The 26,988-nt window shown below is 38.9% G+C and overlaps 1 protein-coding gene across 1 annotated transcript in view; it reads left to right on the top strand.

The window, feature by feature from the left end:
* LOC137130530 (exostosin-1b-like) overlaps positions 1-26,804 on the top strand; it is a 36,672-nt gene extending 9,868 nt beyond the window's left edge. The window contains exons 2-11 of the mRNA XM_067510817.1: positions 13,854-13,947; positions 17,471-17,578; positions 18,078-18,197; positions 20,079-20,211; positions 20,835-20,953; positions 21,816-21,911; positions 23,300-23,389; positions 23,587-23,747; positions 23,864-24,035; positions 24,675-26,804. Coding sequence (XP_067366918.1) covers positions 13,854-13,947; positions 17,471-17,578; positions 18,078-18,197; positions 20,079-20,211; positions 20,835-20,953; positions 21,816-21,911; positions 23,300-23,389; positions 23,587-23,747; positions 23,864-24,035; positions 24,675-24,860 — 1,279 coding nt within the window. The 3' untranslated portion in view covers positions 24,861-26,804. The remainder of the gene's footprint in view (positions 1-13,853; positions 13,948-17,470; positions 17,579-18,077; positions 18,198-20,078; positions 20,212-20,834; positions 20,954-21,815; positions 21,912-23,299; positions 23,390-23,586; positions 23,748-23,863; positions 24,036-24,674) is intronic.
* Positions 26,805-26,988: the final 184 nt, after the last annotated feature.

Below are 26,988 nucleotides of genomic sequence, written 5' to 3'. Positions count from 1 at the left end.
AGCTGCAGCTGAAAAAGCTGTCTGAATTTTTTTCTAAAGTAGAATATTTTAATATTAAACTGGCACAGCAGTATAGCTGTGCCACAGATAATGTTAATGAGCGTTAGACAAGTTATTTTCTCGCCATCAGTAAAACGCTCTACTACAGTAAAATAATTACTAATAATAAACAGTAGAAAAGTATAGACTGCTGCACTCTGCTCTGCCCAGCTCACCCTCGCCCTGCTTTGCTATGCTTTTTTACCCTAAACCACACTTTGCTCTGCATCTTATGTAGTCCTGGTTATAAAATCACAATAAAGGACATTTACTAATTCTGTTGAAAAACAAAAAACAATGTATTTCACAAATTTTGGTGCATCTTTTATCTCAGAAGCTGCAGAATGTGAATAGTTTCCCACAGGGTTTCAGTGTACTCATATTGACTGTCATTTCATTTTTCACTTGAAAAATGTATTTATAGAGAGGGATGTTGATTGTGAACAGATTCCATTCTCACTCATTAGCGATTCCTACTGACTAATTACAAAAGCTTTTGGCCAGTGATTTGATGCTTATTATTTGTCATTTTAGTCACGTGCCTCTGGCCATGTGCTTGAGTGTTTAAATTGTCTTTCTTTCTCTCTGTTGCTGTTTATGATTCAAATTCACATATGCTTTATTTGCTAGAATGGGTTTTAGCTTTGCGCTCACTCTCTTTGGAGACTAGCTGTTCAGCACAGTAAGCAGTGTCATTTGTTTGCCATGCAGCCTTTCTACCTCTATTCCTAACATGATGATGTATTTCTTGTCCTTGGCAGCTATGTGCAGGTGATGTATTCCAGCCACAGAGTGTGGTCCATTCCAGGAAGAACTTTTATGTTGTGTCACATGGAGGCACATGTCACTATTCCCTTGATACTTGACAGATGTGATACAGTTGGCAGGGTGAAACAGTACTGCAGGTGGTGCTTTCAAACATACTTAGATTTGAGTTTGCTGAGATATGAAATAATTAAACAAAATGTAATAAAATACAAGCAGCATTTCATGGTGATGAAGGTGAATGGTGATCATGGTGAAGCATTTTTGCTTAAGTGCAGGGTGTGGAAATTTTGTGGTCCACCTAAACCCTTTAGTCTAATGGAATCTTGTGCCATATGCTGGTGTGAAAAAATGGGTTCACACCAAATTTAATAGTGCATTTATTAACAAGCAACAATAGATTTAATACTAATACTTGATTTTTTGTATGGGGGCAGCGTTCAAGAAGTCAAAAGCTGAAACTTTTTAGATCTAACTGATATAGTAGGTGTTTGTATAATCCATGAGACACATTTCCAGTCCTTTCAAATGCCTATATGTTCTTTGCTCAGCTTCAACTCGGAACGGAAAAGCAACTGATCTCCTGGATGAGCTGGTCTCCTCCCCATGATCTCTCCACTTTCTATCTCACGTACCTACATGGATCTCTGTTTTTCATGTTCAGCAGCAAAACCAAAGCAGGTTACCCCACCAGGTCTTTATTGTAGCGGTTCAGCTGACTACCGTAATTCAATAGTTTAAAAAAAGAAGAGCAAAGCAAGCAGCTAAAAAGCATCCTGTCTGATTAGGACCTTTCAACATATAAAATGGCAGTGTGACACACCTTGTGTTTTCTAAACCCAAAGTGTGTCCTGTCTGATTAGGGCCGTAAGCAGCACTATAAAACCAAGGCCATCCAAACCCTGTGGCCTTCTAATTCTTTAATTTGGTGAGGTGACCTGTGAAGCCCACCCACATGGAGTCTCAATGTCTGCTTGTGGAGGCCCTTGGTGGCTAGGGGGGGCCACACCTGGTGGCCAACTGATTCTAAAAAGCTGGGTGAAACGATTGTTATTGTCCTTGGAACTTATTAAGTTTATCACCTTGATCACATGGGACCATGTTGCGCTATGGTAATATAACCACAGTTGGCAGCTTTCAACAATTACCAGCCACTATGTTGCAGGGCTTGGTTGGGTAGTGACTTGGATCATCAGATAAAAGTGGCATACACGCACATGCGTGCGCTCACAGATAGGCTATCTCTTCCTGTCCTCTTTGGGCTCCACATTGTCTGATAAGGGCTTCAGCTGGCACTGGGAGAGAAGCTCCAGCACACATGATATGCCTCAGTATGTCAGAGGCTCACCTCTTCTGTTAAATGGAGCCTTATTCAGCCAGTTCGTTGTTGTAATACATAACAGATGAAGTAGACATTTACACTCAAAAGAATACCAAATTATGTCAATAGAAGATCAAACGGCTTTTGGCTTGTCCCTTTTGGGGGTCGCTTAGATTCTGCATGTTTTTACGTCAGATGGCCTTTCTGCCGCAGCGCTTCCATTTTATATGGGCTCGGGACCAACATCAAGGTGGCAAGGTGGCTGGGTGGGGCCACACGTGGTGGGATTTGAACCCGTGGCCTTCTGCATCCCAACCCAATGCTGTACCACAATGCAATGTGGAAATGGTGAAAATTTTATGTTTACAGAGAATCGAAGGAACCATTTTGTTTGTACAAACAGTTTTTATTCTACCAAACAGGTAATTTGCTGTGATTAAAACTGAAAAGACTTAGATTATGACTTTGTGCCTATTGGCTTGCCTTCATAGAGTTTCTCTCTCCTTGTCTCACTTGGTAAAATTTGTGACTTCCTCTTTTCAGGTCACAACCAGAGGGCAAGACAGGAAATGTTGTCTTTGATCTTTCCCGCTGTTCAAACTAATTACCTGCCTGCAGCAGCGAGCACTGCTGGCCATGGAATTAATTAACAGATATAGCTTTGTTCTGGGCCAGTGTGTCTGCAAGGATACGGAAGAATTCAGCTGCCTCAGACAGTGCTGTTATGAAACCTACATTTCTTTCTGAGATCACAACTTGTGTAACACTGAGAGACCAGGAATGATTAGCATAAGACATGAACCACAATAATTGTATTTGTCTAAAGTAAAAGTCGTATTGTCTGGTTGAGGTATCACTTGAGTCAATGAAAAATGGAAGGAATAGCTTTAGAATTAAACTCTAAAAGTAGCTTGTTTACTCATTTTCTGAAATGTGAGTTGTTACCATCTTATACAGGCCTCGACATTAAAGTGTGACTTCGTTAGTTTTCAACTTGCTTTCTATGGCTTTAGTTTAAGGTGTAAATGCCACCTTTAAACCTCCCTCTGACTTCCCCATATGAAAACATTTTTCTGCTTATAGCTGAAAAACTCCTCCAGATGACATCACCCAAAGGAATTTCTCACCATTCAGAGTTCAGGAAATGTCATCTGGGGGACATAAATATAAATGGTATTTATGTACATGTACTATTCTAACTAGTACCAAAAAAGTAAGAGTGCTAACGACTGTTAACTTTGACAACAAAACGATGATCAAATAAATCAGCAAATTGTATTAAGCAAGATGTCTTATTTTTTCCTGTTAAAATTGTCTCTTTAATAGTATGGGCTGTATTTAATTTCGATGTAATTAATGGGTGGAATAACACCCCTGTCTGACTTGTTTTCCACTCTTCATCTCTGGTTTTATCATGATATCTGATTAGTATTTATGCTTCACTATAATGCTGTAGTATTTTAACAAAAATATGGATACAACATTGAATCCTTCAGGTATTTTTAAAATTGTAATACAAAAGCTCACATCTCAAGCAACATGGATTGTTTGCATGGTGCTAACATGGTGCTAATATGTTACATGACTTTTTGAACAAGAGTTTATGTGCTTAAGTGACTGTGTGCATAAGTAAAAATTACAAGCCTTATCTGTTCACATCTCTGCCCTCCCTTTAAACTTTTTTCAAGGCTAACAGTATGAGTCATTTGGTGTTGGACTTTTAGAGGTGTGTTTAATAGTACGTGTGTTTGTGAGAGTGTGTTTTTGTTGTTTCATAGTAACAGTGTAAATCTCCTGCCCCCCGAATTCATCAAATTAGTGAGCGAGGATTTAATAGATGGTTTAAAAACTGAGGGGTGGTAGGTCATGATCTATAACAAAGCTAGCCCTCCATACTGTTGAGGGCTTTTTAACAATGACCGTAGTACAGAAATGGCAGTGCGCATAGTACATTGTAGTGGTGCACATCATCCAAGTAAAAAGTCTTTGTTTAAGCGGATTGTTATATTTACAGAGCTAGTAGTATTTTTTTCCCTCAGGAAATTAAGAATTTAAATAATTCCTAAGATGTTTGAGTGCTTTGAGAAAAAAGCATACATGCAACAAATAAACCATTCCGACTTCATATTTCTTTTTCAAGAGTGCTTCCAATTTCTTACCCAAATGTCACAAATTGTTGCAATTTTGAAAGTCCTCCGGGATAAGCAGCACTGTTTTTCCCCTTTCCCCAGCATCATTAGGACTGCCGCCACCCTGTAATCTTTCTTTCTGTCACTGAGGCAGTGGGGTTTCTCTCTTCTCTGTGGTCTCGTAATTGTGAGGTAATCATCTTTTACCTCTTGAGAACTAAAAGAGCGTGTTTACACTTCATATCTGGTAGCTCAACTTGGCATGACACTAATTTACTCAGCATTAGAATGAAGCCTCACTTCTCATTACTTCATACTAGCTTTGCACTCAGAATTTTTCTTTTATCAGTAAATTTGAGACTGGATGTCATCTGGAGGAAGGACAAACCTCTCTCCTCCTCTCTCCTTTCGATGTGTTTGGGGTGATGTTAGTCCATGTGTTATGTGTGTAGTTGCTCAAATTTTCTGATGTGCCCATCTCACGTTTTGCCTCCTCCTCAATGTAATGAAGACAAATGCAAGAAAGTGTCTTTTCTATTAATATGTGTCTTACTGTCTTAGTTTACCAAGGCTGCCTGTTTAGTTCCCTAGTGGTTTTAGTGGGGAGTCTTAAGATCTGCAGTTCTTGTTTTCACAACCTCGAACTTGAACTCAAGGAGACTGACATTTTGACTTTGTGACATTTGGTGGGGACTTTTATATAATCCATGTTGGCTTGTGCTGTGCTAGCTGCTCCACTGCTCCATCCAAACACCCTCGGCATGACCTAATATGCTGAGGCACTTGAATATTCAGTTTTTGATTTATACCAGGATGGTGTCCCTGACCTCTTGGTCTCACGCTTGTGTTTTTGCGCTCACACATACAGTCTAAATATCCACTTGGTTTCAAGCAGCCAGCATGTAAACAGACTTCCCTTACCTACTCCCTCTCTGTCCTGCTCGTTCACCTGTAACATCATCCTATGACGTGTCCTAAAAAAATTAATGCCAAATGCAGTTCCACTACTCCTTAGATAATGTCCCAAATCACATCCAAACACAAATAGAAAATGCTTCAAAACAGACTTCTCAGTCCAGGGAAGATCCTAGCCCCAGCAGTGAGGGTTTATCTAAATCCCTCTCTCAGCATATTGGATATTAGATCAGATCAGACACAGCCCAGAAGTCCATTCGATGTTGTATTGATAGCAGCTTCACTTTATAACATCCCATATTCTGAATTGAAAGCGACATTACAAAGCCTTCATCTCCCTGCCATGGCTTTTGTCACAGTTGTTTTGTCATTAAAGGGAGGAGGCTGTGAGTTGACAGGGTTTTTCACCCTGGTAAAATATATTTTATGTTTGGAAGATCTGTCCATATACTGATAAATTCACAGAACTCATATACAGACTCCATACTTTAACAGATGGGCATAGCCAATCTTCTGACTTCAGGCATTTTTTGTTGCTGATTTTTGCTTATTACATTTCCATCTGTCTCATGTATTCTGTTTCCCATTCACTACTCTCATTCCTCCACTGCCTCCCGCCCTTTCTTATGCTCCTCAGTTCCTATGCATTCATTACTCTCCCCTCTTGATTTCTCTCTGCCTCACCCTCCACCTTTTTGTCTTTCAGATCCTCTCTGCACTCCATTACTATCTGCTTTCTCCCATCCTTCTATCTCTTCCTCCATCCATCCCTTTTTGGCTTAGGTACAGACACATTCCTGAGCTGGACTTATCTCAGAGCAGTCACTCCAAAAGCACCAGCAAGGCTCTATCTCCAACAAAAGTCAGTTACTGGCTGTTTGACAGCAGCATTCCTTCAACCTCAGACAACAGGTCAACTCTAGCCAGTTTCTCACATAATCTCCTGACAAAGTTAGGAGAATTCAGCCTCGGACATTGCCTGGAGTAGCCTTTCAGACATGTAATTCACAGCGGGAGATCGCCCAATTCAAAAAAGTTTTCACGTTTTGAAAATCTGCTCGATTTCAGTTCTCCTTCAGCGACACAGAAGACATAACATGATATAAAATTTAAAATTTTGGAAGAAGTGTTTTGTTTACAGCACATCGGAGCCGTGCAACTACCAACAAAAGGTTCCATTACTCGACTACAGTGGCAGTTGAGTCATAGAAACATTCAAAGTGCCCACTCGCTTGCTTTAATCCTCGAGACGATTCAGCAGAGAGCAGCGGAGCAGGAGCTCACATGCATAATACAGACATTAAACTAGGGGTTTGAAGGATGTAGTCCGGATAATGATGGCAGCATTCCACTCAGACATTTTCATTCACACATACACCCCCTGACAAATACCTGACAAAGTAAGTATAATGTCAGAATTCCAGTGCTCAACGTCTACCTTTGTTTGCAATTTGCCGCTCTTACTGTTCATCCAGAGGCCTGTGTAACCTGTATATCCATTCATGCTTGATATCAAAGATATAAGCCTGTCATTCTAAAGCCCAAAAAGTTAATTATTGACCTATCAAAATCTCTCTGGATTCAGGTTGGTCACTAAGCAAATGCAAATGTTTTACTTAAGTAAAAGCTGCATCTATGTTTGTGTCTGTGCCTACAAACCAACATACATGACAAGATGCCATGGACTGTGTTCTAACACCTGTAATTCATTGTCAGGTTTATATTTGTCCTTGGATCAAACCAGACAGGCTACCCTTCAATTGCCAGAATCATTAGTGATCCTTGGGCGTCCATGAACCAATCACCAGATCACTGGTTGTCCTTCCTTGCAGTGCCTTTGCTAGATAATAACTACCAGATACTACAATTAACATCTGACAACTGCATCAAGGATCTTCTAAACAATAGTGTTTTATAGACACTCTAATTCATTTGTCTAGCCATCACAACTTGGCCCTGTCAGAGTTGCTCAAACCCATGCGGTTGCCCAATTTTCCTTTTTTCTATAACAAGATAATCAAACATATCCATTTAACCTCTTATGGGTCTTGTGCCTGGTTCGTGTATTGCTGAGGCCCAGGCGTATTTGGCCAGGCCTCATAATCACCCCAACTTTAGGCAGAGACAGAGAGTCAAATCATTTGACCTGAAGTGACTGATCTTACATCTTTATGCAGCCTGACTTTACAGGTCAGGCCTCACATTCCAGTGCTAATGGCTGTTCTATTAACAACAGTCATTTCATTATCTCGAAGACTCCCCTCTTCTGGTTTATGCTATATAAAGAGTACTTCAAAGCATCCTTCTTCATCAGCTTCATCAAGCTGATGGATAGCTGATTAGAGAAGTGGGCAAAGTTTCCGCGAAATCTCCTAAGCGAGTTGATGTAATTCAGCAGCTTTTGGTCCAAGAGTGTTCGTGGTGGATGTTTATAAACCTGCATGTTTTGTTCAATGTATGTTCAGCGAATATAATCTACATATAAAAGATGCATTATCACGGTTTAATTATCTGTAACTACAGAAAGTAGTTAAAAACATTAAATTAATTTAATTTCGACAAATAATACTGTTGTCCTTGAAGCTCCATTGTCATTCGCTTTAGCATTATCTCACCACCGCTGCTGGAAGCAAATTAGCCAACTTCTATGATTCAGAAAATCATGGGTGCAGGTAAAACTGTGAAGATGAACTATGCTATTAAGTAAAAGATATAATGGTATAATAATAGTGTTGGCCATTAATCTCTAATGCTGTCATCATGAAGCCAAAGGAGTATTTTAAGCTCCATAGCTTTGTGCGGTTTAGTGTTGGTGTTTAGTTTTTGCTTTTGTCTGAACAAATTGCATTGCCATGGATATTAATCCAAACACACATAAACTTAAATCAAGCATTTTGTAGAGAAAATCTTGGATTGGTGTAATAGATACCTACAACCGCAATAAAACCACTGATAAGGTTTAACATTTTCAAATTCCTTAGGGATGATTATCCGCAGTGCAATATATTCCCTATACCATGGACCAGTCAGCTATCTTGATGACTAATTATCCCCATGTAACATGAGTATGAGGTAATGTGAGGTGCTCATTAACCTCACTTTATCAGGAGCTCTCTGATCAATGTGGGCCTGTAATGAATGCTCTCATAGTGTATGTCTTGTTATTTTTACACATGCTGGTGTAATACAAGTTTCCACAAGGAAAGAGTATTTGTTTTTATTCAAGTTTATGTTTTACTGCATATAACATGCTCCCTTCTTCTGGCTGTCACTGAGTATTTTACATGTCTACCTCTGGGTGTGCACTCTTGTCAAGAGAAACAAAGCAGCTGGGTTTGGCAGTGTCTTGAACTACTGAAGATGAGTGTTGAGATCAAAATGAGGCTCTCTGTCTTTCCATTGTGAGTGACATTCTTGCCATGGGTGGTTCTGGCTGTGTAGGGGCATAGATGCAGTGAGTGGTTGTCAACTGCTGTTTTTTTTTCTTCGTTTCCTTTCCCGTCCAATGACACTCGGTTTCACTCATTCTCTTTCAGGCAGAAATTCCTCTGGTTTGAACTCATAGTCCTGGCAACGGCCAACTGCCTATCAACTTGGTTCAAGTGTGACAGAAAAGAGAGAAGCAGAAAATGAGATGCAAAGTCAGAATGGGATGGGACTGGGGTGAGAGAGTGGAATTGTGGTACAGCTGCCTTCATTTTCTTGTCTGAAGAGTTTCTTTCTTGTTAGGGATTTTCCTCATGACCAAGATGAGTGATGGCTGCACAATAACTTGTATTTAGTGTATATAAAAGGACCGTCGCTACTGTTTGCATGCAGTACATGCCATTATATGCCATGTCAATGTATAATACTATCCCACTGCACGTTACAACAGAGTGTGTCTAAGTGCTGTCACTAACAATTATTTCCAGATTTTTTGCTTTATCTTTTAAAAAAAAAAAAGTTTTGTTTCTGTTGCTTGTTTTGATAAGACATAAGACAAATTTAATAAGACAGAATGTAACAGAAACACATTTTGAAATATTGGAGAAATAGAAACAAAAGAACTCAACTAAAAACAAATTTCTCAGTTAATTGAATTATTGTTTTAGATAGAGCTGAAGTTACATTGACCTTTTGATTTTACTGTATTTACTGGATAAACAAATCTAGTCTAATACTAAGAGATGGATCCAGGATATAGGGTGGAGCGACCCGCATGAGCACTTTGACCTGTCACAGAGCAGCTGAAGCAATGCCTCCTTTGATTGCAGTTGTCCCTGTGAGTAGGTAGTTTAGAAATGTGTGTGGTCCCTTGCACAGATTATGGGAGACAAACACTTTGGCTGTTCTTCTGAGTCTCCTCAGGCACTTGACAGAGTGAGCATGCATTTCTTTTTTACACCATCCATTCTTGTTGCTAGGAGACTAGTTGATTTTTTTTTTCTCTTGACCCAGCTCTCTTCCTGTTAGGCTTATGATTCACAGAAAGAGAAAAAGAATGTTTCAGACATGAACTATAGAGAATGTCAGGAGGATCAGGTCCTGACTATGTCTGGACTTTCCCTTTCAGACATGTCACCAGAATTGGGAGATAGTCCATGAGAGATGGGTTCTCACTTGTGAAGAAATACTGTGTATTGGGCAAGGGTTTGTGTATTTGTTTGACCATTTCCAAGTTTGCTCTTACCGACAGAAGTTCATGAATTTCGTTGTCTTTTCAGTTCGCCATTGTTGTCATGTTCATATGAATGAATGAGTTCTTCACCTTCAGTTGTTTGTGTTTTCCCGGTTCGTGGCAGTAGCATTAAATGGACGCCATCAACACGCCCACTGACTTCTCTGGAGTATTACCTCCTTTATTCACAAATGAGATCCGCTGGAGATAATCCGGACTTTGCATTAAGGACCTAGCTGGGTAAAGTCCAGTTATGTCAGGGCCAACAGACTTGGGTGTTTGCGTCCACAAATAAAACCACTCCAGAGAAAGTGTGGAAAATGTCTAAATTCCAGTGCATGTCTGAAAGGGCCTATACTGTGTTCCATTCCTTCAGTATTAATACATGACATATAATTATATCCATAAATCAACGAGTGCTAAAAATGGCCTTGCCGAGTTAAAATGAAATGACGGTAATGTTTGCCTTTTTACTGCCAAGTCAGTCCCCTTATTCCTATTAAGACATAAAAAAAAGTGAGACAGATTGTAGTAACAGACTGCCTCATTGTGGAGCTGGTGTTGCAGGACGATGCTGCATTAGTGGATTTTGGCTGTATTGATGCATTTCTTCGATGGAAGGACTTGTTTGCATGTAAATAAAAATCCAGTTACAATCTAGTTTCCCCTTCTTATTTGAAAGTGTGAGCAGATTAAAGCTAACAGGAAATCAAAGTCAGTCGGTAAGTAAGTTTCTCTTGCTTTTGGTGTTGAAATATTTAGGTTTAGTCTTTCAGTAGAGACAGTTTGGAATCATCTTTTGAGACCTTACCTTTCCTTATGTTTTCATCAACACAGCATGAATGAAAATATACTGAAGAGGTTCAACCTCATTTGTACTTGTCTCACAATTCATATAGAATGGTCATTTCTAAATTATGGTATTTTCTTTTACCAAGAGCTAAACAGTCAGTAAATTTTAACAGTGTGGTTGCTCTGATTGAAAAGTTGGTCGACTTTTATGCCTTAGTGAATGTTTCTATGTCAACCATTTACAAAGCACAAGGCTCAAGATTTCCATACAGCTCTACAGCAGGTTACAGTTTGACTATGCGCATACTCCTTTTGTATTATTTTAAGCTTAAAATTGTGGTGAAAATGCATGCTAACACAAGATTTTTGTATGCTCAGGAAAGTCCTGGGTATTACAGTGCTGTCATTGCAAACAGGAGTAATAACAGAATCAATTAGCAGACTGTGTAGTTTCACATGTATTTTTGGATTTTGTTATCATAAAAGGGAGGTGTGCAAAAAAAGGCTGAAGCTCATTGAGTCAAGGGTGCTATTTTTCAGTACTGATCAATCTGCTACTGTGTGATTGCACTGCTCACCAGAAGCCATCTGCACATTGAAGCACTGCAAATATGGGACAAGGCAGGATTTACCTCTTATCATGCTGAGTTAATTGCTGACATTTCTGTGAGGTACAGGATATGACTAACTGCTAGCTACACGACATCTCTCATGTCTCTAGTTTGTTGAGCATGGCCATCTGGGACCATGTGGGAAAAGTAAAGCAGATAATGCACACACTTGACAGGAGTTAGGTTCAATACTCATCCTTAATGTCTTTACTGACATGCAGTAGCGTACTGTGAGCATCTTCCTCCCCATGGGCAGCCATCTGGAAAAGCAGAGAAAAATTGAGGTATGCAGGGAGAGGAACATCTGGTCTTCTCTGAGTTTGCAGTAAGAAGAAATGTGATACATGTGAGATTTACACTGAGCAATTTCAGATATTGGCTGATACTTTTTTGTATAGGTCTACAATACTGCAAGTTAATACTATAGCTTGTATTGATAACTGATTTTTATGTAGATAGTGTGTCATAATAAATGGTATTAAGCTTAACTGTAACAGTTTTTGTGGCTATGGATCAGCTGTGGACTCACTGTAGTGGGTCTTAATTGTATGTGTGCTCTAAAGCTGGATTATCTGGATAAATGTTACATAATCACCAAAGTAGATTGAACATTAAAGTTTATATTTTACATCGCGCTCATTTGTGGCCCTTGACTAATAGAACTTTTGGTGCTTAGTAGAAACAGTCCAGTAAGGTGAACATCAAGTATTAGACCATGCAGAGAATTGCAATATAAGAGAATATGGTGAATTTGTGTGTATGCTTATTCACCAGCAGGAAACATATCTATGACCTCTACCAAAAACCTATGCACTTAAATCTATTTAAATTAAAAACACTTCCTTTAGGCTCTTTCTTGTACTTGCATCTCATGAAATGTAAACACTTTTGTGATAGGAATTTGCTTTGATGATTTTGACTTAGATTTTTGCTGCATTGTACCTCACTTGTAAATTGCTTTGGATAAAAGCATCTGCTAAATGTAAATGTAAAAAACTTTGCGAGTCCTCTCAGGTCAGCCCAAGTCTTGTGGGCTTGGTTTTCCTTTAGGAAGCAAATGAAGCAAACATCACCCTAAAAAAGATTACTACTTATAAACCAGAGCGATCCACAGACTGTGGAGATGGTTACAGTAAGACAGACAAACCTTTATCCGTCTACTACTGCTTGTGCTTTCATCGCTTTTACCTCAAATACAACAAAAAAATCAGCGAGCCCTGCCAAACCACTAGTGAAGTAAAATTTGTCAACGCTCATGTAAACTCTCTTGCTTGGTTAGTCTCTTTGATCCAACAGCACTACACAAACAACATTTCAAGTGCTATTTTAGAGCATCATCATTATTTCATTCAGTCCAATCATGTCTATTTGCTGTCCTCTAAATGCTTTTGAGAAGTTGTTATCCAGCTGGCCTGGCATTCTGTGTCTTTGCTGACACTTGTTAGCAGATGGTTTCCAAAATCATTTGCTTGACATTTGGCAAGTTTTCATTAGCAAAAAAACAAAAATCAGCAGATCTCAGTGTGGAACATGGAAATATGTGGTAAAGATGGCATTTAATTAATAAATGAAAGATTACTGAAAAGCATTAGTAAAATAAATATGTGAGTTGGCTCAGAAATTATTTGGCATCAGTATAATCTACTGTATTTAGCTCGGTCATTGTTTTCTAAATTCCTATGTGTAAACCAATTAAGTGTAAAACTAATTGGCCGTGTTGTGTGTCTGCTGTATGTATCGATTAATTGCTTTCCTCAAATAAAGAATAAGTGTTACAGCGTAATCCTTATTTTCATTGATCAGTCTGCTTTTCTACTATCTGTCACCCGTTCCTAAACTTAGTCCATGAATGTCAAGCTGTCTTGCCTTAAAACAGGAATTTATTGTGCAAAATGTGAAACGGTCTGATTAATTTACCAAGACATCATACAGAAGGAAAATTGAAAGGATAGAAAAGGAGCCCTATACACACAATATCTGCACACAAATGTTCACTGACCTTTACATTACAAACGAGCACAGATTTGCATAAATGCTGATTTACAAATAATATGCAAGAAATAAAATTTGTACACTTTTAGTGCTATCTCATAAAACCCAGGCTAATGCAAAACACACAAATGCACACTTCAGACACACTTTCTACCTGCGCACGTGTTTTGACACTGAAGGAATTTCAAGCAGCTCCTTAATCCAAGCAAGTGCTGACTGAGGCTTAGATTGGATTGAGGTAGGAAGGAAGAAACAACGGATGTTGAGATGTGCAGGTGAGAGGGCAAGGAGTTCAAAGATGGTTGGAGAGAAGAGAAGAAAGGGGAGTCAAAATTAAAATATGGGATTTGTGCTCCCAGGTACTTTTTAAGAGGTGACTCTATTTGCTCTGTTTCCTGCAGCTGCACTGAAACTGTTTTAGAAAGCCTAGACATGTTACTTACATTTTCTAATGAGATGTCATCATAGTTGTAGGCTTTGTAGGGGCTAAAAAATAGATGTCCCAGTGCACTCATAGAATGTCAATGTTCTGGTGTGTGTTTTGGATTCCTGTTTATGAAGACAAATTATGTTAATATGTTGATCGACTTAGTTGCTGATGTTATCTTCTGTTTGCTGTCATCCTGCAGGTATGACTACAGAGAAATGCTGTACAACTCTACTTTCTGCCTGGTACCTCGAGGACGGCGGCTGGGCTCCTTTCGCTTCTTAGAGGCTTTGCAGGTCAGTGACACAAATACACATATCTCACTGTTGCTAGCCAGAGTTGTTATCAAACCTGAACCAAAGACAGTCTTATCTGCAACACTGTGAGTTTGATTCAGAGATTTGGATGTTTCTAAACCGCCAAGGCTGAATTACATAAAGTTGTGTTTAAAGTTAGTAACCCCTCTTTTAATCCTATGTGTTTGTGTGTAAAAACATAGAAGTCATCTTATTGTAGTGGGTCTTAGTATTAGTAAATACAACATAACTTTTTTCACCGTGCCATTATTTATTTATCAAAAATAAATCCAAAAAGGAAGAAAATAAAAAACATGTGCTAGGGATGCTCTTAGTGCTTTCATCAGATTTAAGACGGGAAGTTGCTGCTTATCGTCAGTCTTTGATTAATTGATCATCACCAGGTTTTCAGACCTGTATGAAAGCAGACGTTTTGTCAGTTTGCTGGTTTGAAGCTTTCAGTTGTGTGTTACCACAATGCCAAGAGAGAAAGATATAAGCAATGGTCCTTGAGAAGCCGTTGTTGCTGCACATTTATCTGGTAAGGGTTATAAAACCATTTCCAAATAATTTGGAGTTCAGCGAAATATTATTCACATGTGGAAAGCATTCAAGACCGTTCCCAGCCTTCCCAGGAGTGGACGTCCCAACACACACTTACACACACCCCATAGAAGAGTGAGCAATGCTTAGAGAAATACAAAAAACCCAACAGTTACATCTGAGACCCTACAAGCCTCACAGAGCACAAAAACACTGAACAGGTATGGTTTGTTTGGAAGGGTTCCCAGGAGAAAGCCTCCTCTGTCTAAAAAGAAAATGAAAGCATGACTGAGATTCCAAACTCCATCTGAACAAACCACAAAACTTTTGAAACAATGTGCTTTGGACAGATGAGACCAAAGTGAAATACTTTGGGCTTGATGCCCAGCACCATGTTTGGTGAAAACCAAACACAGCATTTCAGCAAAAGCACCTTATGTTCGCTGCCAAGCGTGCTGGTGGAAGGGTTACTCACTTGGACTTGTTTTGCAGCAACAGGACCTGGGCATCAAACCGTCATTGAGTCGACCATGAACTCCCCTCTGTCCCAGAACTTTTTAGAGACAAATGTGAGATCATGCAACAGGACAATGATGCAAAACACATCAGGGAAATCTACATCAGAATGGCTGAAAAATAAAAGAATAAAGGTGTTTAAATGGTGTTATACACAATTTAAATGCTGTGGTGGGACCTTAACAGAACTGTGCATAAGCAAATGTCTAAAAACCTGAATGATCTGAAGCAAGATCTGAATGGGCCACAATTCCACCACAATGATGTGAGAGACTAATAAAATCATAGAGGAAGTGATTACTTTACATTATTGCTGCTGATGGTGGATTTACAAGCTGTTGAACTGTGGGAACTACTTAGTATTGCCCACATGTTTTTGGCAACATTTTTGTTGAATAAATAATGACAGTGAAAAATGTTGCATGTTTGTCTATAGTTCCATTTGCCTTTTTTAAGTCTGTATAGCACTGCAGCATTTTTATACAAGGTCTAGCCTTGTATAACCATAGTTGTAGAAAAAATAAAAACCTCTTGTTGTTTCAGTTTCACTTAAGGATTATGTTGGTTGGTTTCCCCCCAATAGCTCTAAGAAGAGCCTTTTGTAGTAAAGGTACTAGACATATGTAAATTGTATCTTGTTTTTTTACAGTGCAGTTTATGAATAGGGAAGCAATGTAGGTGACTGATCCATCCATTTATTAAATGTGCCTGGCTTCAAAATGGCTTCATGTGGCATTATGCAGGTACATATTTGACAAGGAGAACAGTTATCTTTACATAATGTAATATGTACTGTAATTTGACGTGCATTATTACATTTTACATTACCAAAGAAAAGTTGAAAGGGAATTGTGAATTCATTTTTGCCTTGATACAACCTGTTATTTGAGAACATGTGCACATGGAAAAATATTCTTGTTTTTTATTGAATACATATGAGAAAATGGTTGGTCTCTGCATGCAGTCACATTTAAAATGTTTGAATGTGCTTCTCCTCCAGTGCAACATTGGAAAAATGTCAATATATATGTCATCAATAATCAAAAGCAAATTAAGTCATGATTTTGTTTTTCTTTAGTGTGAGTTATGTTTGTGTCAGGTGTTGTAAGCAATAGTGCTGGAGAAATCAGCAGAGAAGTAGTGCGAGAAGATAGATGTTTTTGAGGAGATTAAGAATTATGACTGTTGAGTTTTCTGTAGATGATAGGCAGTGACTGTATTGACTGGAATAGGAAGATAATTGCTCCACTAGGGATTAAGAGGAAAAGATCAGGCCAAACAAGTGGACTGGTAAACAGGTCAGCACAAGAAGAGGGAGCAGTGCAGCTGCAGTTGGGGTAGAAATTAGAGGTTTACTAGAGGGTATTGCTGAACCACAACATGAAATTATTAATGTGTCTGTCCACTCGCACTCTCGTGCAGGAGCACAAATGCTGAGGAAGGCAGGCGAATACTTGGGAGGTTGGAGGGGATTGAAGACAGCTTTCAAATTATTGAATCTGAGTTGACTGATTTGGCAGATGTGTAAAGTGCATTCCTCTAGGTATCATCCATAAGAAGGGCTAGAGTTACACGGAGATTTCTCCGTGTGTGTTTGGTAAAGATTTATGGCAAAGAGGTTTATTGTGTGTGTGTGTGTGTGTGTGTGTGTGTGTGTGTGTGTGTGTGTGTGTGTGTGTGTGTGTGTGTGTGTAACGTTGTGAGTTGGGAGAGGACCGAGCAAGATTAACTGATTGCTCTGTGACGGCAGATAGCATGGCAGCATTTCAGCAGATTGCTGTCTTTGCTAACGACACAGAGGAGATTAGACAAGTGCTGCAGCACTCTGATGCAGGAAATATTTGTGCCTGGACTTGCGTGTGCATGTGTAGTGACCAAGGCCAATCAGTGAATGGTACCCTGCTTAGCAGATTATAGGGCCAGCCACTGTAGTGCAGGATGCTGCAAATACTGTCCAACTGTTGCAAACAAAGACAGATTTTAAGTTGCAACACTGGCTGCCACATGCATTTGCATAGGAGCAAATGGGTGAACAAATTCATAAGTCATACACACCAACATGGATGCACACAATGCTTTTTCATTAATCTAACATACGCACTGTTTTAATGTTTATTTATGTTTTGATATATATCGTATTTTCTACTGAGTATAAAGATACTTTATGAGTATGCACCACCTAGTCTCTGTACGAGTTAGTCAGCAAGGTAACACAGATGGTAATGTCTGTTTGTATCTACCCTTGGAATAGAAGTATTCTAAGACTAAAGCCATATTTAGTCCCAACTGACTTCTGCAGACCACTGCTTCATTATATTTATATACAGAATTTGTTGTAGGTGTGTGTTAGCATTATTTCCATACTGTGGGAAACACAGTTTACACAGCTGAGCTCTTTTAAACAGATGATCTCATTAACCAACAGTGTGTTTTGTGTGCGTGATGTTGTGTGTTACTCCTACAGGCAGCTTGCGTGCCTGTAATGCTGAGTAATGGCTGGGAGCTTCCCTTCTCAGAGATCATCGACTGGAATACAGCCGCAGTGATTGGGGATGAAAGGCTGCTATTACAGGTTGGTACAGCTTCTAATACTACGGTAGAAGCTGAGAAACTGATCTAAAGTTGATTTATTCTAGAGTTTTGTCAACACTTGAACACTGAACTGCACACTGCGCATTGTCAATCATTTTTGGAGCATGGCATCTTTTTTAACCACAGAACTTTTTAATTGGGTCTTATTTTATACAGGGTTGGTATGAAAGCGGCAGTGTGCAGGTTTTCTTTGTTTCCTATTCCAGTCTACATTTTTGTAAGATAACTCATGCAAAGTAATAAATATGGATGTGTGTCACTGAAATCAACATTAATACATTCTGTTGTACTTAAGGACATGTTTTATGTGCCTTCCTTACACGTGTTGATAACTGCTTCAGATTTACTGTATGTAACAGCTGAGACTTACTTCCTACATCTTGCAGTTATTGTACATTGAATTTTCAGTAAATGACAGTGTGCAGTTTTTGTGGCTGAGCTAAATTAACTATGTTAACATATGTTTACTTCTGTCCCAGATCCCCTCAACAGTGCGCTCCATCCACCAGGATAAGATTCTGTCCCTGAGACAGCAGACCCAGTTCTTATGGGAGGCTTATTTCAACTCTGTGGAGAAAATAGTAGTGACCACACTGGAGGTACACACACATGTTCATTTACAAACATAGAAATTGCAGGTTTTTCATTTGTTTTTCATTTCATTCATTTGAAAAACAGAAAATCCATTAGAATAACGAAGAAGAAATTCACAATATGCTCATGTAGTCACCAATGTGTTTATCAGTATTCTTACCCTCATACCATGTAAATCGGAAATGAAAGACAGCTTTTTTTGTGTGTGGTATGAGAAAGGTAGTACTAGAAAGTGGTAATAGTTGTTGCAGATGTAATACCCACAGTAAAACCACAGAAAACCAAGAGACAAGATGTGTTTTTTTTAAATGCTGCTGTCATGTTTTTGAGGCTGGTTCTTGCTGTTGCTTGGCTATCAATCAAGTCAGTATTTTGTTCCTGTCAGAGTCCATTTATCTGTATTCTTCCTAGCGAGTACCAGACTGTCATACTGTGCTTGGACTAGAATTACAAATTAGCAAAGATGAGAGGGAGAAAAAACAGTTAAGAGACCAAAACGGGAAAGGACAGGATGTGTAAGGATGGCTGTTAGTAAGGCAGGATTATTCATGGTGTAACACAGCACCTAGACATTATTGTTTTATTTTTAATGTATTAAATAAAAAATGTACTACTTAATTTAAGTTGTACTACACTTAAACGTTATTGCCAAGTTCAGTTTACACCATTCGTTGCCACCCTTCGTGTAACAAAGGCCACATCCCATGAGGTAGGAAGTCATGGTGCTAGAATGCAGAGTTGGGATTTCTCTGTCAGCAGGGTAGAGTTACCGCCTGAGAAGCTGATCTTCGATCTGTTTACTCTCTGTGTATCTTAACCCTGTTCCAACACATGCCATAGTACAAAAGTGGTAGAGGTTTTGTCTTTAAATGTTCTCCATTAGTAAGCCACCATTCTAGACTTGTTGCTGTGAAAATGTGAAGTTGCACCTCAAGAATCTGTTTATTACAACAATATCCTTTAAGAAGTAAACAGGATGTACTCTGTTCCATAGCTCCGGTGTAACTCCAGAGAATGCTTAATATTTTATCAGGGATTCTTCTCACTGTGTAGGAGTCTTGTTAGAGCTTCAGTCGAGTGGGAAACAGCTGATACTGTGCATCTCTAAAACCTGCTAAACAATTGTCTGTGAAATAGGTATACAGCTGGTTCAAACCCACTTTGTTTGGAAAAAGCTTACTGATTTGATGTTACTATTAATGAGAGGCCGAAAATTATCTAATGAAGCAATGCCCGCCACCTAAACCAAGCCAAAGTAAAACCTTATAGTCATAAATTGTCAATAAGGGTGATACATGTCGCACCACATCAAATTAAAGCAAATTCATTATCATTATTGTTAAAGTTTGTTTTTAACTAATAGAAGAGGTAAAACAGCTACTGTTGTTGCCTTAGTTAATATGATAACATGTATGATGATTTTTTGGGACTTGATAGGAACACACATTACACATGTCAAGGAGAAAACATGTATGTGATGGTAAAAAGTCTCATTCATTTAATTTCAAATATGTTTTGTTAATATGTTAGTAGTGTTATTAATTTTGTTGTCAGGGATATTAATTAATTTAAAAAAGATTGGTGAATGATCATAACAAATCACAACCAAAAATTAGCTTTTAAGAGGAAAACTATGAAATTATATTAGAATAGTTAATGATGTAACCACTCATTTTTACTCTGTGAGATTGGATATTTTAAAGTGACACAATGTTTGACACTGCCATAATATCATTCAGATATGAATAAATGGACATGGAAGATCTTGGCATGAAGCACATTTTAGTTATGCAAGTCACACGGGAACAGTGATGTGTTAGTAGCATCTGATAGATCAGCTGACAGGAAACATATTCAGATCTTTAGCTGCTGTCCTCTTTCTGCAGATCATCCAGGACCGGGTACTGCAGCACACCTCAAGGAGCAACCTGATGTGGAACAGTCTGCCAGGAGGCCTTTTCATCCAGCCTCAGTACTCTACCTACCTGGGAGATTTCCCCTTCTTTTATGCCGAGCTGGGTAAGTTAATTATTTTGTATGCAGTATCCAAGCAACCAAATTGCATTTGATTTTCATTAGAACACAAGCTGATGTGTAGCAGCTGCTAAATACTCATAAACTGATATGTGAATCAGTGACATTAATTCAAGCTATGCAATATATCCTTATTAATTCACGCTTTGTCAGAGAAGCTCACCAATTAGACCTGCCATGTTGCCAGGTTCTGTGTGCTTTATTAATTGGCCAGATATGGAACTTGTTGACTTTGGGATTTGGTTAACTGGCACCTTTTCCTTTCCAAGCCTAATTAGACCTGTTCAGGTGCAGTGTATGTCAAGTAAACACATCTTGAGGTAAACAAGCACACATGAAGAGGTACTCAAATCTGTCATATGATGTTACTGCACACTCCTGCTCTCTGCTCAGCAGTTCTGGACTGTTTGGCTCAGAAATCATAGCAGTGAAGCATTTAATTGAAATGCCTCTAAGTCTGTACTGGGATTCTTACTTACATGCTGATTACTATCAGAATGATGTTAAGGGAAATGCAAAAAAACGAAGTTTATTCAGAAGGTCATTCATGTGCTGGAAATCTTGACAGATATAATTGCTCATTTTGTTTGCTTTGATTTTTGATCCAGGTGTCAAGCCAAACCCCAAATTTACAGCGATCATTCATGTGGTGACCCCACTGGTCTCCCAGTCTCAGCCAGTCATGAAGCTGCTTGTGGCCGTGGCCAAATCTCAGTACTGTGCTCAGGTAAATCAAACCTCAACATATAGGACAGGACATTACTTACCTCAGATTGACCTAATCCACAGTGGTTACTAGGTGATTTTCCACAGAATTTGAATATATGGACATTATTTACCCAATCATAAAATTGATGCAAAGTGTTGTAAGATTGTGGGAAGTGTGCAGAGTTGCCTCAGTGGTGTAAAAGTCCATATTTGTCTCTCATTTTAATTTCTCGTGTTTATCACTGCTTTTGGCTTCAAACTGCTTTTGAATTTGTGCCAAAGAGGAGGGGGTGGTGTCCAAATAATTTGTAAACCTCCCTGCCACAACAGATTCACACTAACACTCATGGTATGCCTTTGTACTATGTTATACTAATGCATCCTGTGTATATAAAGAAAATCTAACTATTGTACACCTAGAAAAAGAGAAAGGTATTGAACAGGTGTTCGGCTGTAAAACATCAAAACAGCAAATAATGACTGTTGTTTCTGACTAAATTCATACACGTAAAGCTGTTTAAAATACAAACCAGAACTGTGGTGGGTGTATAGTAATTAGTGTTTTAATTATAAGGTTCATTTGTTATGGTGTTAGGCAGTGGTTTTAATGTGTTAAACAAAACATTCTTTTTTCATGTGATTTTGGCTCCTTTTTTTTAATTAACACAATTTAAATTCAGTTTACCTGGATTGGAATCATGTAACTGTGAGCACTGTGACACTGAACATAGTTCTGCAGTAACATGAGGCAGTTGTTTTTTTCTACATAAATAGGGATTTAACAAAATATATATTTTTTGTGGTCTGTTTTAAAATGTTGTGCTTCTGTCTGATCATGCATACCTCCAAAAGATGACTTAGCCTAACCTTCTGTTGTGCAGGTCATAGTTCTGTGGAACTGTGACAAGCCTCTTCCTGCCAAGCATCGCTGGCCTGCCACCTTAGTCCCTGTCATTGTTTTTGAAGGGGAAAGCAAGGTAAGCCTGATCTTTTCTCATAACTCCATTTTACTGTATTCATTTCACTTTCAGCATTGGCAGCTGAGGTTGAGTTCATTTGCAGTTTTAAAATGTAAATCAGCAGGCAGCTCGCAAGTGTATCCAGCTGTATCTGACCTAGCTCTAAATACCTTAAATACCACTATTTTGCTTTTCTTTCCAGTGGTTGGTGAATGGTTTTATATTCTCAGATCAGGCATTGAATTCTGTTATGTCTCTGGTTTATTTTAATTCAAAATATTTCAGACATTAAAGCTTTTTTTTTTTTTTTTACATTAATTAAATTAAATTTGGAAAACTTTTAATACAAAACTGCTCTTTCATAGTTTAAAGCCACAATCTCTTTATCTTAACATAGATGACTAAATACAATAATAGATGGAAATGCAGTAAATGGACTGCACTTCTTTACCTTGCCAGACAAAACCCTTTACAGTTGGCCTTTCATTAACCCTTTCACACACACTCAAACACCGATGAGTCTTTAGTGTGGAGGCGGGATGAGCTGGGGGTCGAAGTACGGACCATGTCATTTGTGGGCAAACTGTTCCATTCCTTAGCCACAGGTTCCTTAACTGAAACTATGATGAGGAAGATGAGAATGCTTACATCATCCAAAATCTGCCCATCTCGTAATCCTACTGTACATTTACTAACTGTTGAAAACAGTAAAGGAGCTTTTACCAGATAAGTCAAAAATCTGTTACAGGAGGACAAAGGAGAGCTGGGGACTATAAAGCTCAGAACCCTCATGTTTTTCCACGATGTGACTAACATGCAGTATATATCGGCTTGTCAGTGATTGCAGCGCTGACATGCTTGCATTTTTTTTAACTTATGTTAGCCCAGACCCTGTGAATTAAATGTTAATGATGCTAACAAAGCTGTTGCTGTCAGGGAGAAACCCAGACATTAAATTTCAATTGAAAGTAGCATTTACATCATTGTGCTCATAGTTCTAAAATTGGAAACCACCTTATAGGCACTTGTTATACAGAGAAATTTGCATGGATGTATGCCAAAAAGCGGAGGCTGCAGAGCTCATTGGGAAGCAAAACAGACTCCTCTGCTTGTAGATTTATATCTGTGGTTTTAGCTCATTAGCAAAAAGCTGCCTTTCTGCTGTCATTGGCATTGGAAGTATTTGGCTACCTCTGCTATTAACACAGGTAGACGAAATGACTTTGTAGCACAAATAGACATTAAGGAACTGGTAGTGGTGCTTTTCAGGAAGCTGTATCTTGCATGTGCTCATATGGCCTTGTCTATGAATTGTTCTTATTGAGCTGCATGGGGAATCTGTTTATTGCCTTTAAGCAACTAGTCAAATTATGCTGGTGTATCTGTGTTTCTTCAAATGAAACCAGGTGATAAGCAGTCGCTTTCTGCCCTATGACACCATCCCCACTGATGCTGTGCTCAGTCTGGATGAAGACACCGTGCTCTCGACCACAGAGGTAAGTCTTTAAGACATCTATAACATTTATTGCAACTTGAGATCTAGAGCAAACTTTGCACAACTTCGGTAGTATATTAACTACTTGTGTATCTACATACCTTCTTGACTCAAACGAGATAAGAATATACAGAATCCTCATTCCTGACCTCCAATACTCTCTCTCTTTGTCTTGGTTTCTCTCTGATCCTGGTGCAGGTTGACTTTGCCTTCACAGTGTGGCAGAGTTTCCCAGATCGCATTGTCGGTTACCCAGCTCGCAGTCACTTCTGGGACAGCAACAAGGAGCGGTGGGGCTACACTTCCAAATGGACCAATGACTACTCCATGGTGCTGACTGGGGCTGCCATCTATCATAAGTACTAACTCTTTACTCATTTTTGTTGTATTTCTGTTTCCCTTGCGGTCAATGCTAACACAATTCAGAGCTTTTCCATTTTTTGCATCATCATTCTTTCTCGCTCGTTTCCCTTAGATATTACCACTACTTGTACACCACCTACCTTCCAGACAGTCTGAAGACTATGGTTGACCAGATGTCAAACTGCGAGGACATTCTGATGAATTTTCTGGTGTCATCTGTCTCTAAACTACCACCCATCAAAGTAACCCAGAAGAAACAGTACAAGGAGACCATGATGGTGCAGGTGGGGCAGTATATTTATGCAGTAAAACTGTAAAGGTAGAAAGGCAGAAATATTCGTATATGAATTATTCAGGCATTCAGGCAAGTAATGTTGTTATTCCAAAATCAGTATTTTACAGGTTATAAATCTATAACCTAGCTATATCATTAATAGCAATGTCTTTTTTACAAACACTGGTAGCATCCCTTTTAAATTTGTCAGCACCTATGAACTGTAAAGGCGTACGTCATGTCATAAATTACTTATCCCAACAATGCACATTGTTGAACAGACACAGACTTGTCTTTCTCCCAATGTTGTAGAGGTCAGTGGCTTTTATATGCACTATAGCACTTAAAACCTAATAATGTTCACTGTAAATGGAAAAATCAGAACATCGATCATGTCTACATTTTGTTTATGGGCTTTAATGGGGAGACACTCATGAATAATTTCAATCGCCTCTGAAAGGTAAAAGGTAGTTGATGATGGATTATTTTTAACCATATTGTTGGTCTCATTTTATTTCACTGCCTGCATCTTTCCCTCTCTGAACATTACTGTCTTTCTGCCTTCCTCATCCCCCCTCTTCTTTCATCTCCTGTTTTTTCATTCCCCATCCTCCTTGACAACCCCCACTCTACCTCTCTCCATCCGCAGAGCTCCCGGGCATCTCGCTGGGCAGATCCAGACCATTTTGCCCAGCGTCAGACCTGCATGAACAAATTTGCCAGCTGGTTTGGCACCATGCCCCTGGTCCATTCTCAGATGAGACTAGACCCAGTCTTGTTCAAAGACCAGGTTTCAATACTGCGGAAGAAGTACAGGGACATAGAGAGACTATAACCTTCCAGAGCCCTCCCGCTCTCTGGACATAACAAAAGAAAGAGCGAGGGGGCGGGCACGTAGAGAAATGCAGAAGAGCTTTTCCATGATTGCATTGATTGATCAATGGAGAAGCAAATGGGATTGGGTATGTGGGAGAGGAGGAACAGAAACTGGAACAACTGTGGAGGACAGAGCATCTGTCATCTCCTCTGTCCTTTTTACTCCTTTTGTTTCTCCTTTTGACCCTTTGCCTTTTGCGAATTGGAATAGCTGAGCACAACTAAAGGGCACCTGAGGACTGTGCAACGATGAGCTCAGGCGGTCAAAGTCATGGAGTCACACCTTGCTGCTGCTGTGTCCCAGTCCAGTCTGAGCTCCAACGCATTCAAAGAGACCGTCTGTTCTGCTCTGTACACTATGCACAGCTTCCCATTTTTACTGACAGAGAATTGTTGATAATTATGACTATGAAGAGGATAACACTATTTTGAATTGTGTTTAGTTATTTTTTTATACAGTGAACAAATGGCCAGCACTACTCTCTCTGTATTGTCTTAATTAAAACCAATAGTTGGGTAGATAAAGAGAGCAATGACAACCACTCAGCCACAAGAATTGAGTTCTGATTGTTGATCTGATATTCACAGTGCCTCAAGTTTATCTTACTGTGTTTGTATGTGGAAGTCTGCGAAGAAGACATGGTGCAGAATGAGCACACTGATCTTGCTGCTTTCTGTTTTGTTTTTGTTTTCATGGTGTAATGGAAAATGCGTTGTTATTCAACTGAACATTGTTATTATGTGCCATTCTGAACAGTCTTACACAGCCAAAACTAGCAATGTGAGGATAGATAGTCAAAATTGACCCAGGGCCATGATGTATAAATAACACTAACAGCGGTTCACAATGTAGGTGTTTTATCAACACTGGATCAGATTAAAACCCAGGAATTTGCAGGGACTATCCATAGGTACCCAAATTTTCTGTATTAGTATTAGCAGTTCCTCTTTATTTAATTCATAAAGGCTCATAAGCCAAGCTTGAATTGGTACTTAAAAATTGACACTGGCCTAAAGAACAATTGAGGATCATATGACTTGCCTTGCTTAAGGGAGGCTGAGTCAAACATTTGAATTAATTGGTTTAACACAGGCCACAGTAAAAGCCAGGGAATTGTTCTTTTTTGCATGTAGTCAGCAAGGCATATTAATGTATGGTGATTGTCTGTTTGCCATAGACCCAGTTTTATTTTGTCAAGTTACAAGTTTGGGAGTAATTAGCACAGTTAGGAGCATAAAGCCATGCTTGATGCTGTCAGAGCTGGCTTCACATCAAGTTGTTTGAAACAAATATGACCACACTAAAGAGAGTCCCACCAAGCATTTGCGATGCAGTTAAAAGGCATGGGCAGATGGATTTCCATATTAAATAATTTAATAAATCCTCATTTGTGTTACATATACACATTTAATTAGAAGCCTTTCGATTCATATTTGCAAAATGTTAATATCTGACAAAAATGTTAACTGCTATTTCTTTTATAGATTTTTCGATGGCAATGTCCTGTAAAGCTTTGGACACGTTCAAGGAGCAAAATGTAAAAGCAGGATGTTGAGGAATATGGCTCATTATTCTGTCAAATTCTGTCAAATGAATTACTTCTTGTTCAGTTTCTGTTATGTCAGTCTTCGCAACCTCTAGATGTATCTAATTGGCTGCAAACATGTACAATGACTGACAAGTGTGACTGAGACATGAAATAGGGTTTTCACAGATGGATCATTTGTCTTATTGGTGTACACAAGTTCCAGGTGTTTGGTTCAAATACCAGTCAAGCTTAGTTTTAATTAAGTTGACATGTCATATCATGTTATTTGGAATGTAAATGTAATTTAATGAATCTGAATTAAACAACGCTTTTTACGTCACTGCATCATCCATTAAAAGTATCTCTCAAAAGTATCCCTTTGAAAGAAATGTAATCACACCAGCCCTAATTAGTCCTTTGGTAGCTAAAGCTTTTCTGAGGTGGGATAGAAAACAAATCACATTTTGGTGAACTTTGTAATCACAACGTATTCTTTTATTTTTCTTTTTTATCTGATATTAGGAATGCCATGCATTCCCATGGATATTTGGGTAAATA

The sequence above is a fragment of the Channa argus genome, chromosome 7, assembly GCF_033026475.1.
Source record: "Channa argus isolate prfri chromosome 7, Channa argus male v1.0, whole genome shotgun sequence".
NCBI lineage: Eukaryota > Metazoa > Chordata > Actinopteri > Anabantiformes > Channidae > Channa > Channa argus.
The sequence above is the reverse complement of the archived record's forward strand: the minus strand, read 5'-3'. Positions and strand labels throughout refer to the sequence as shown.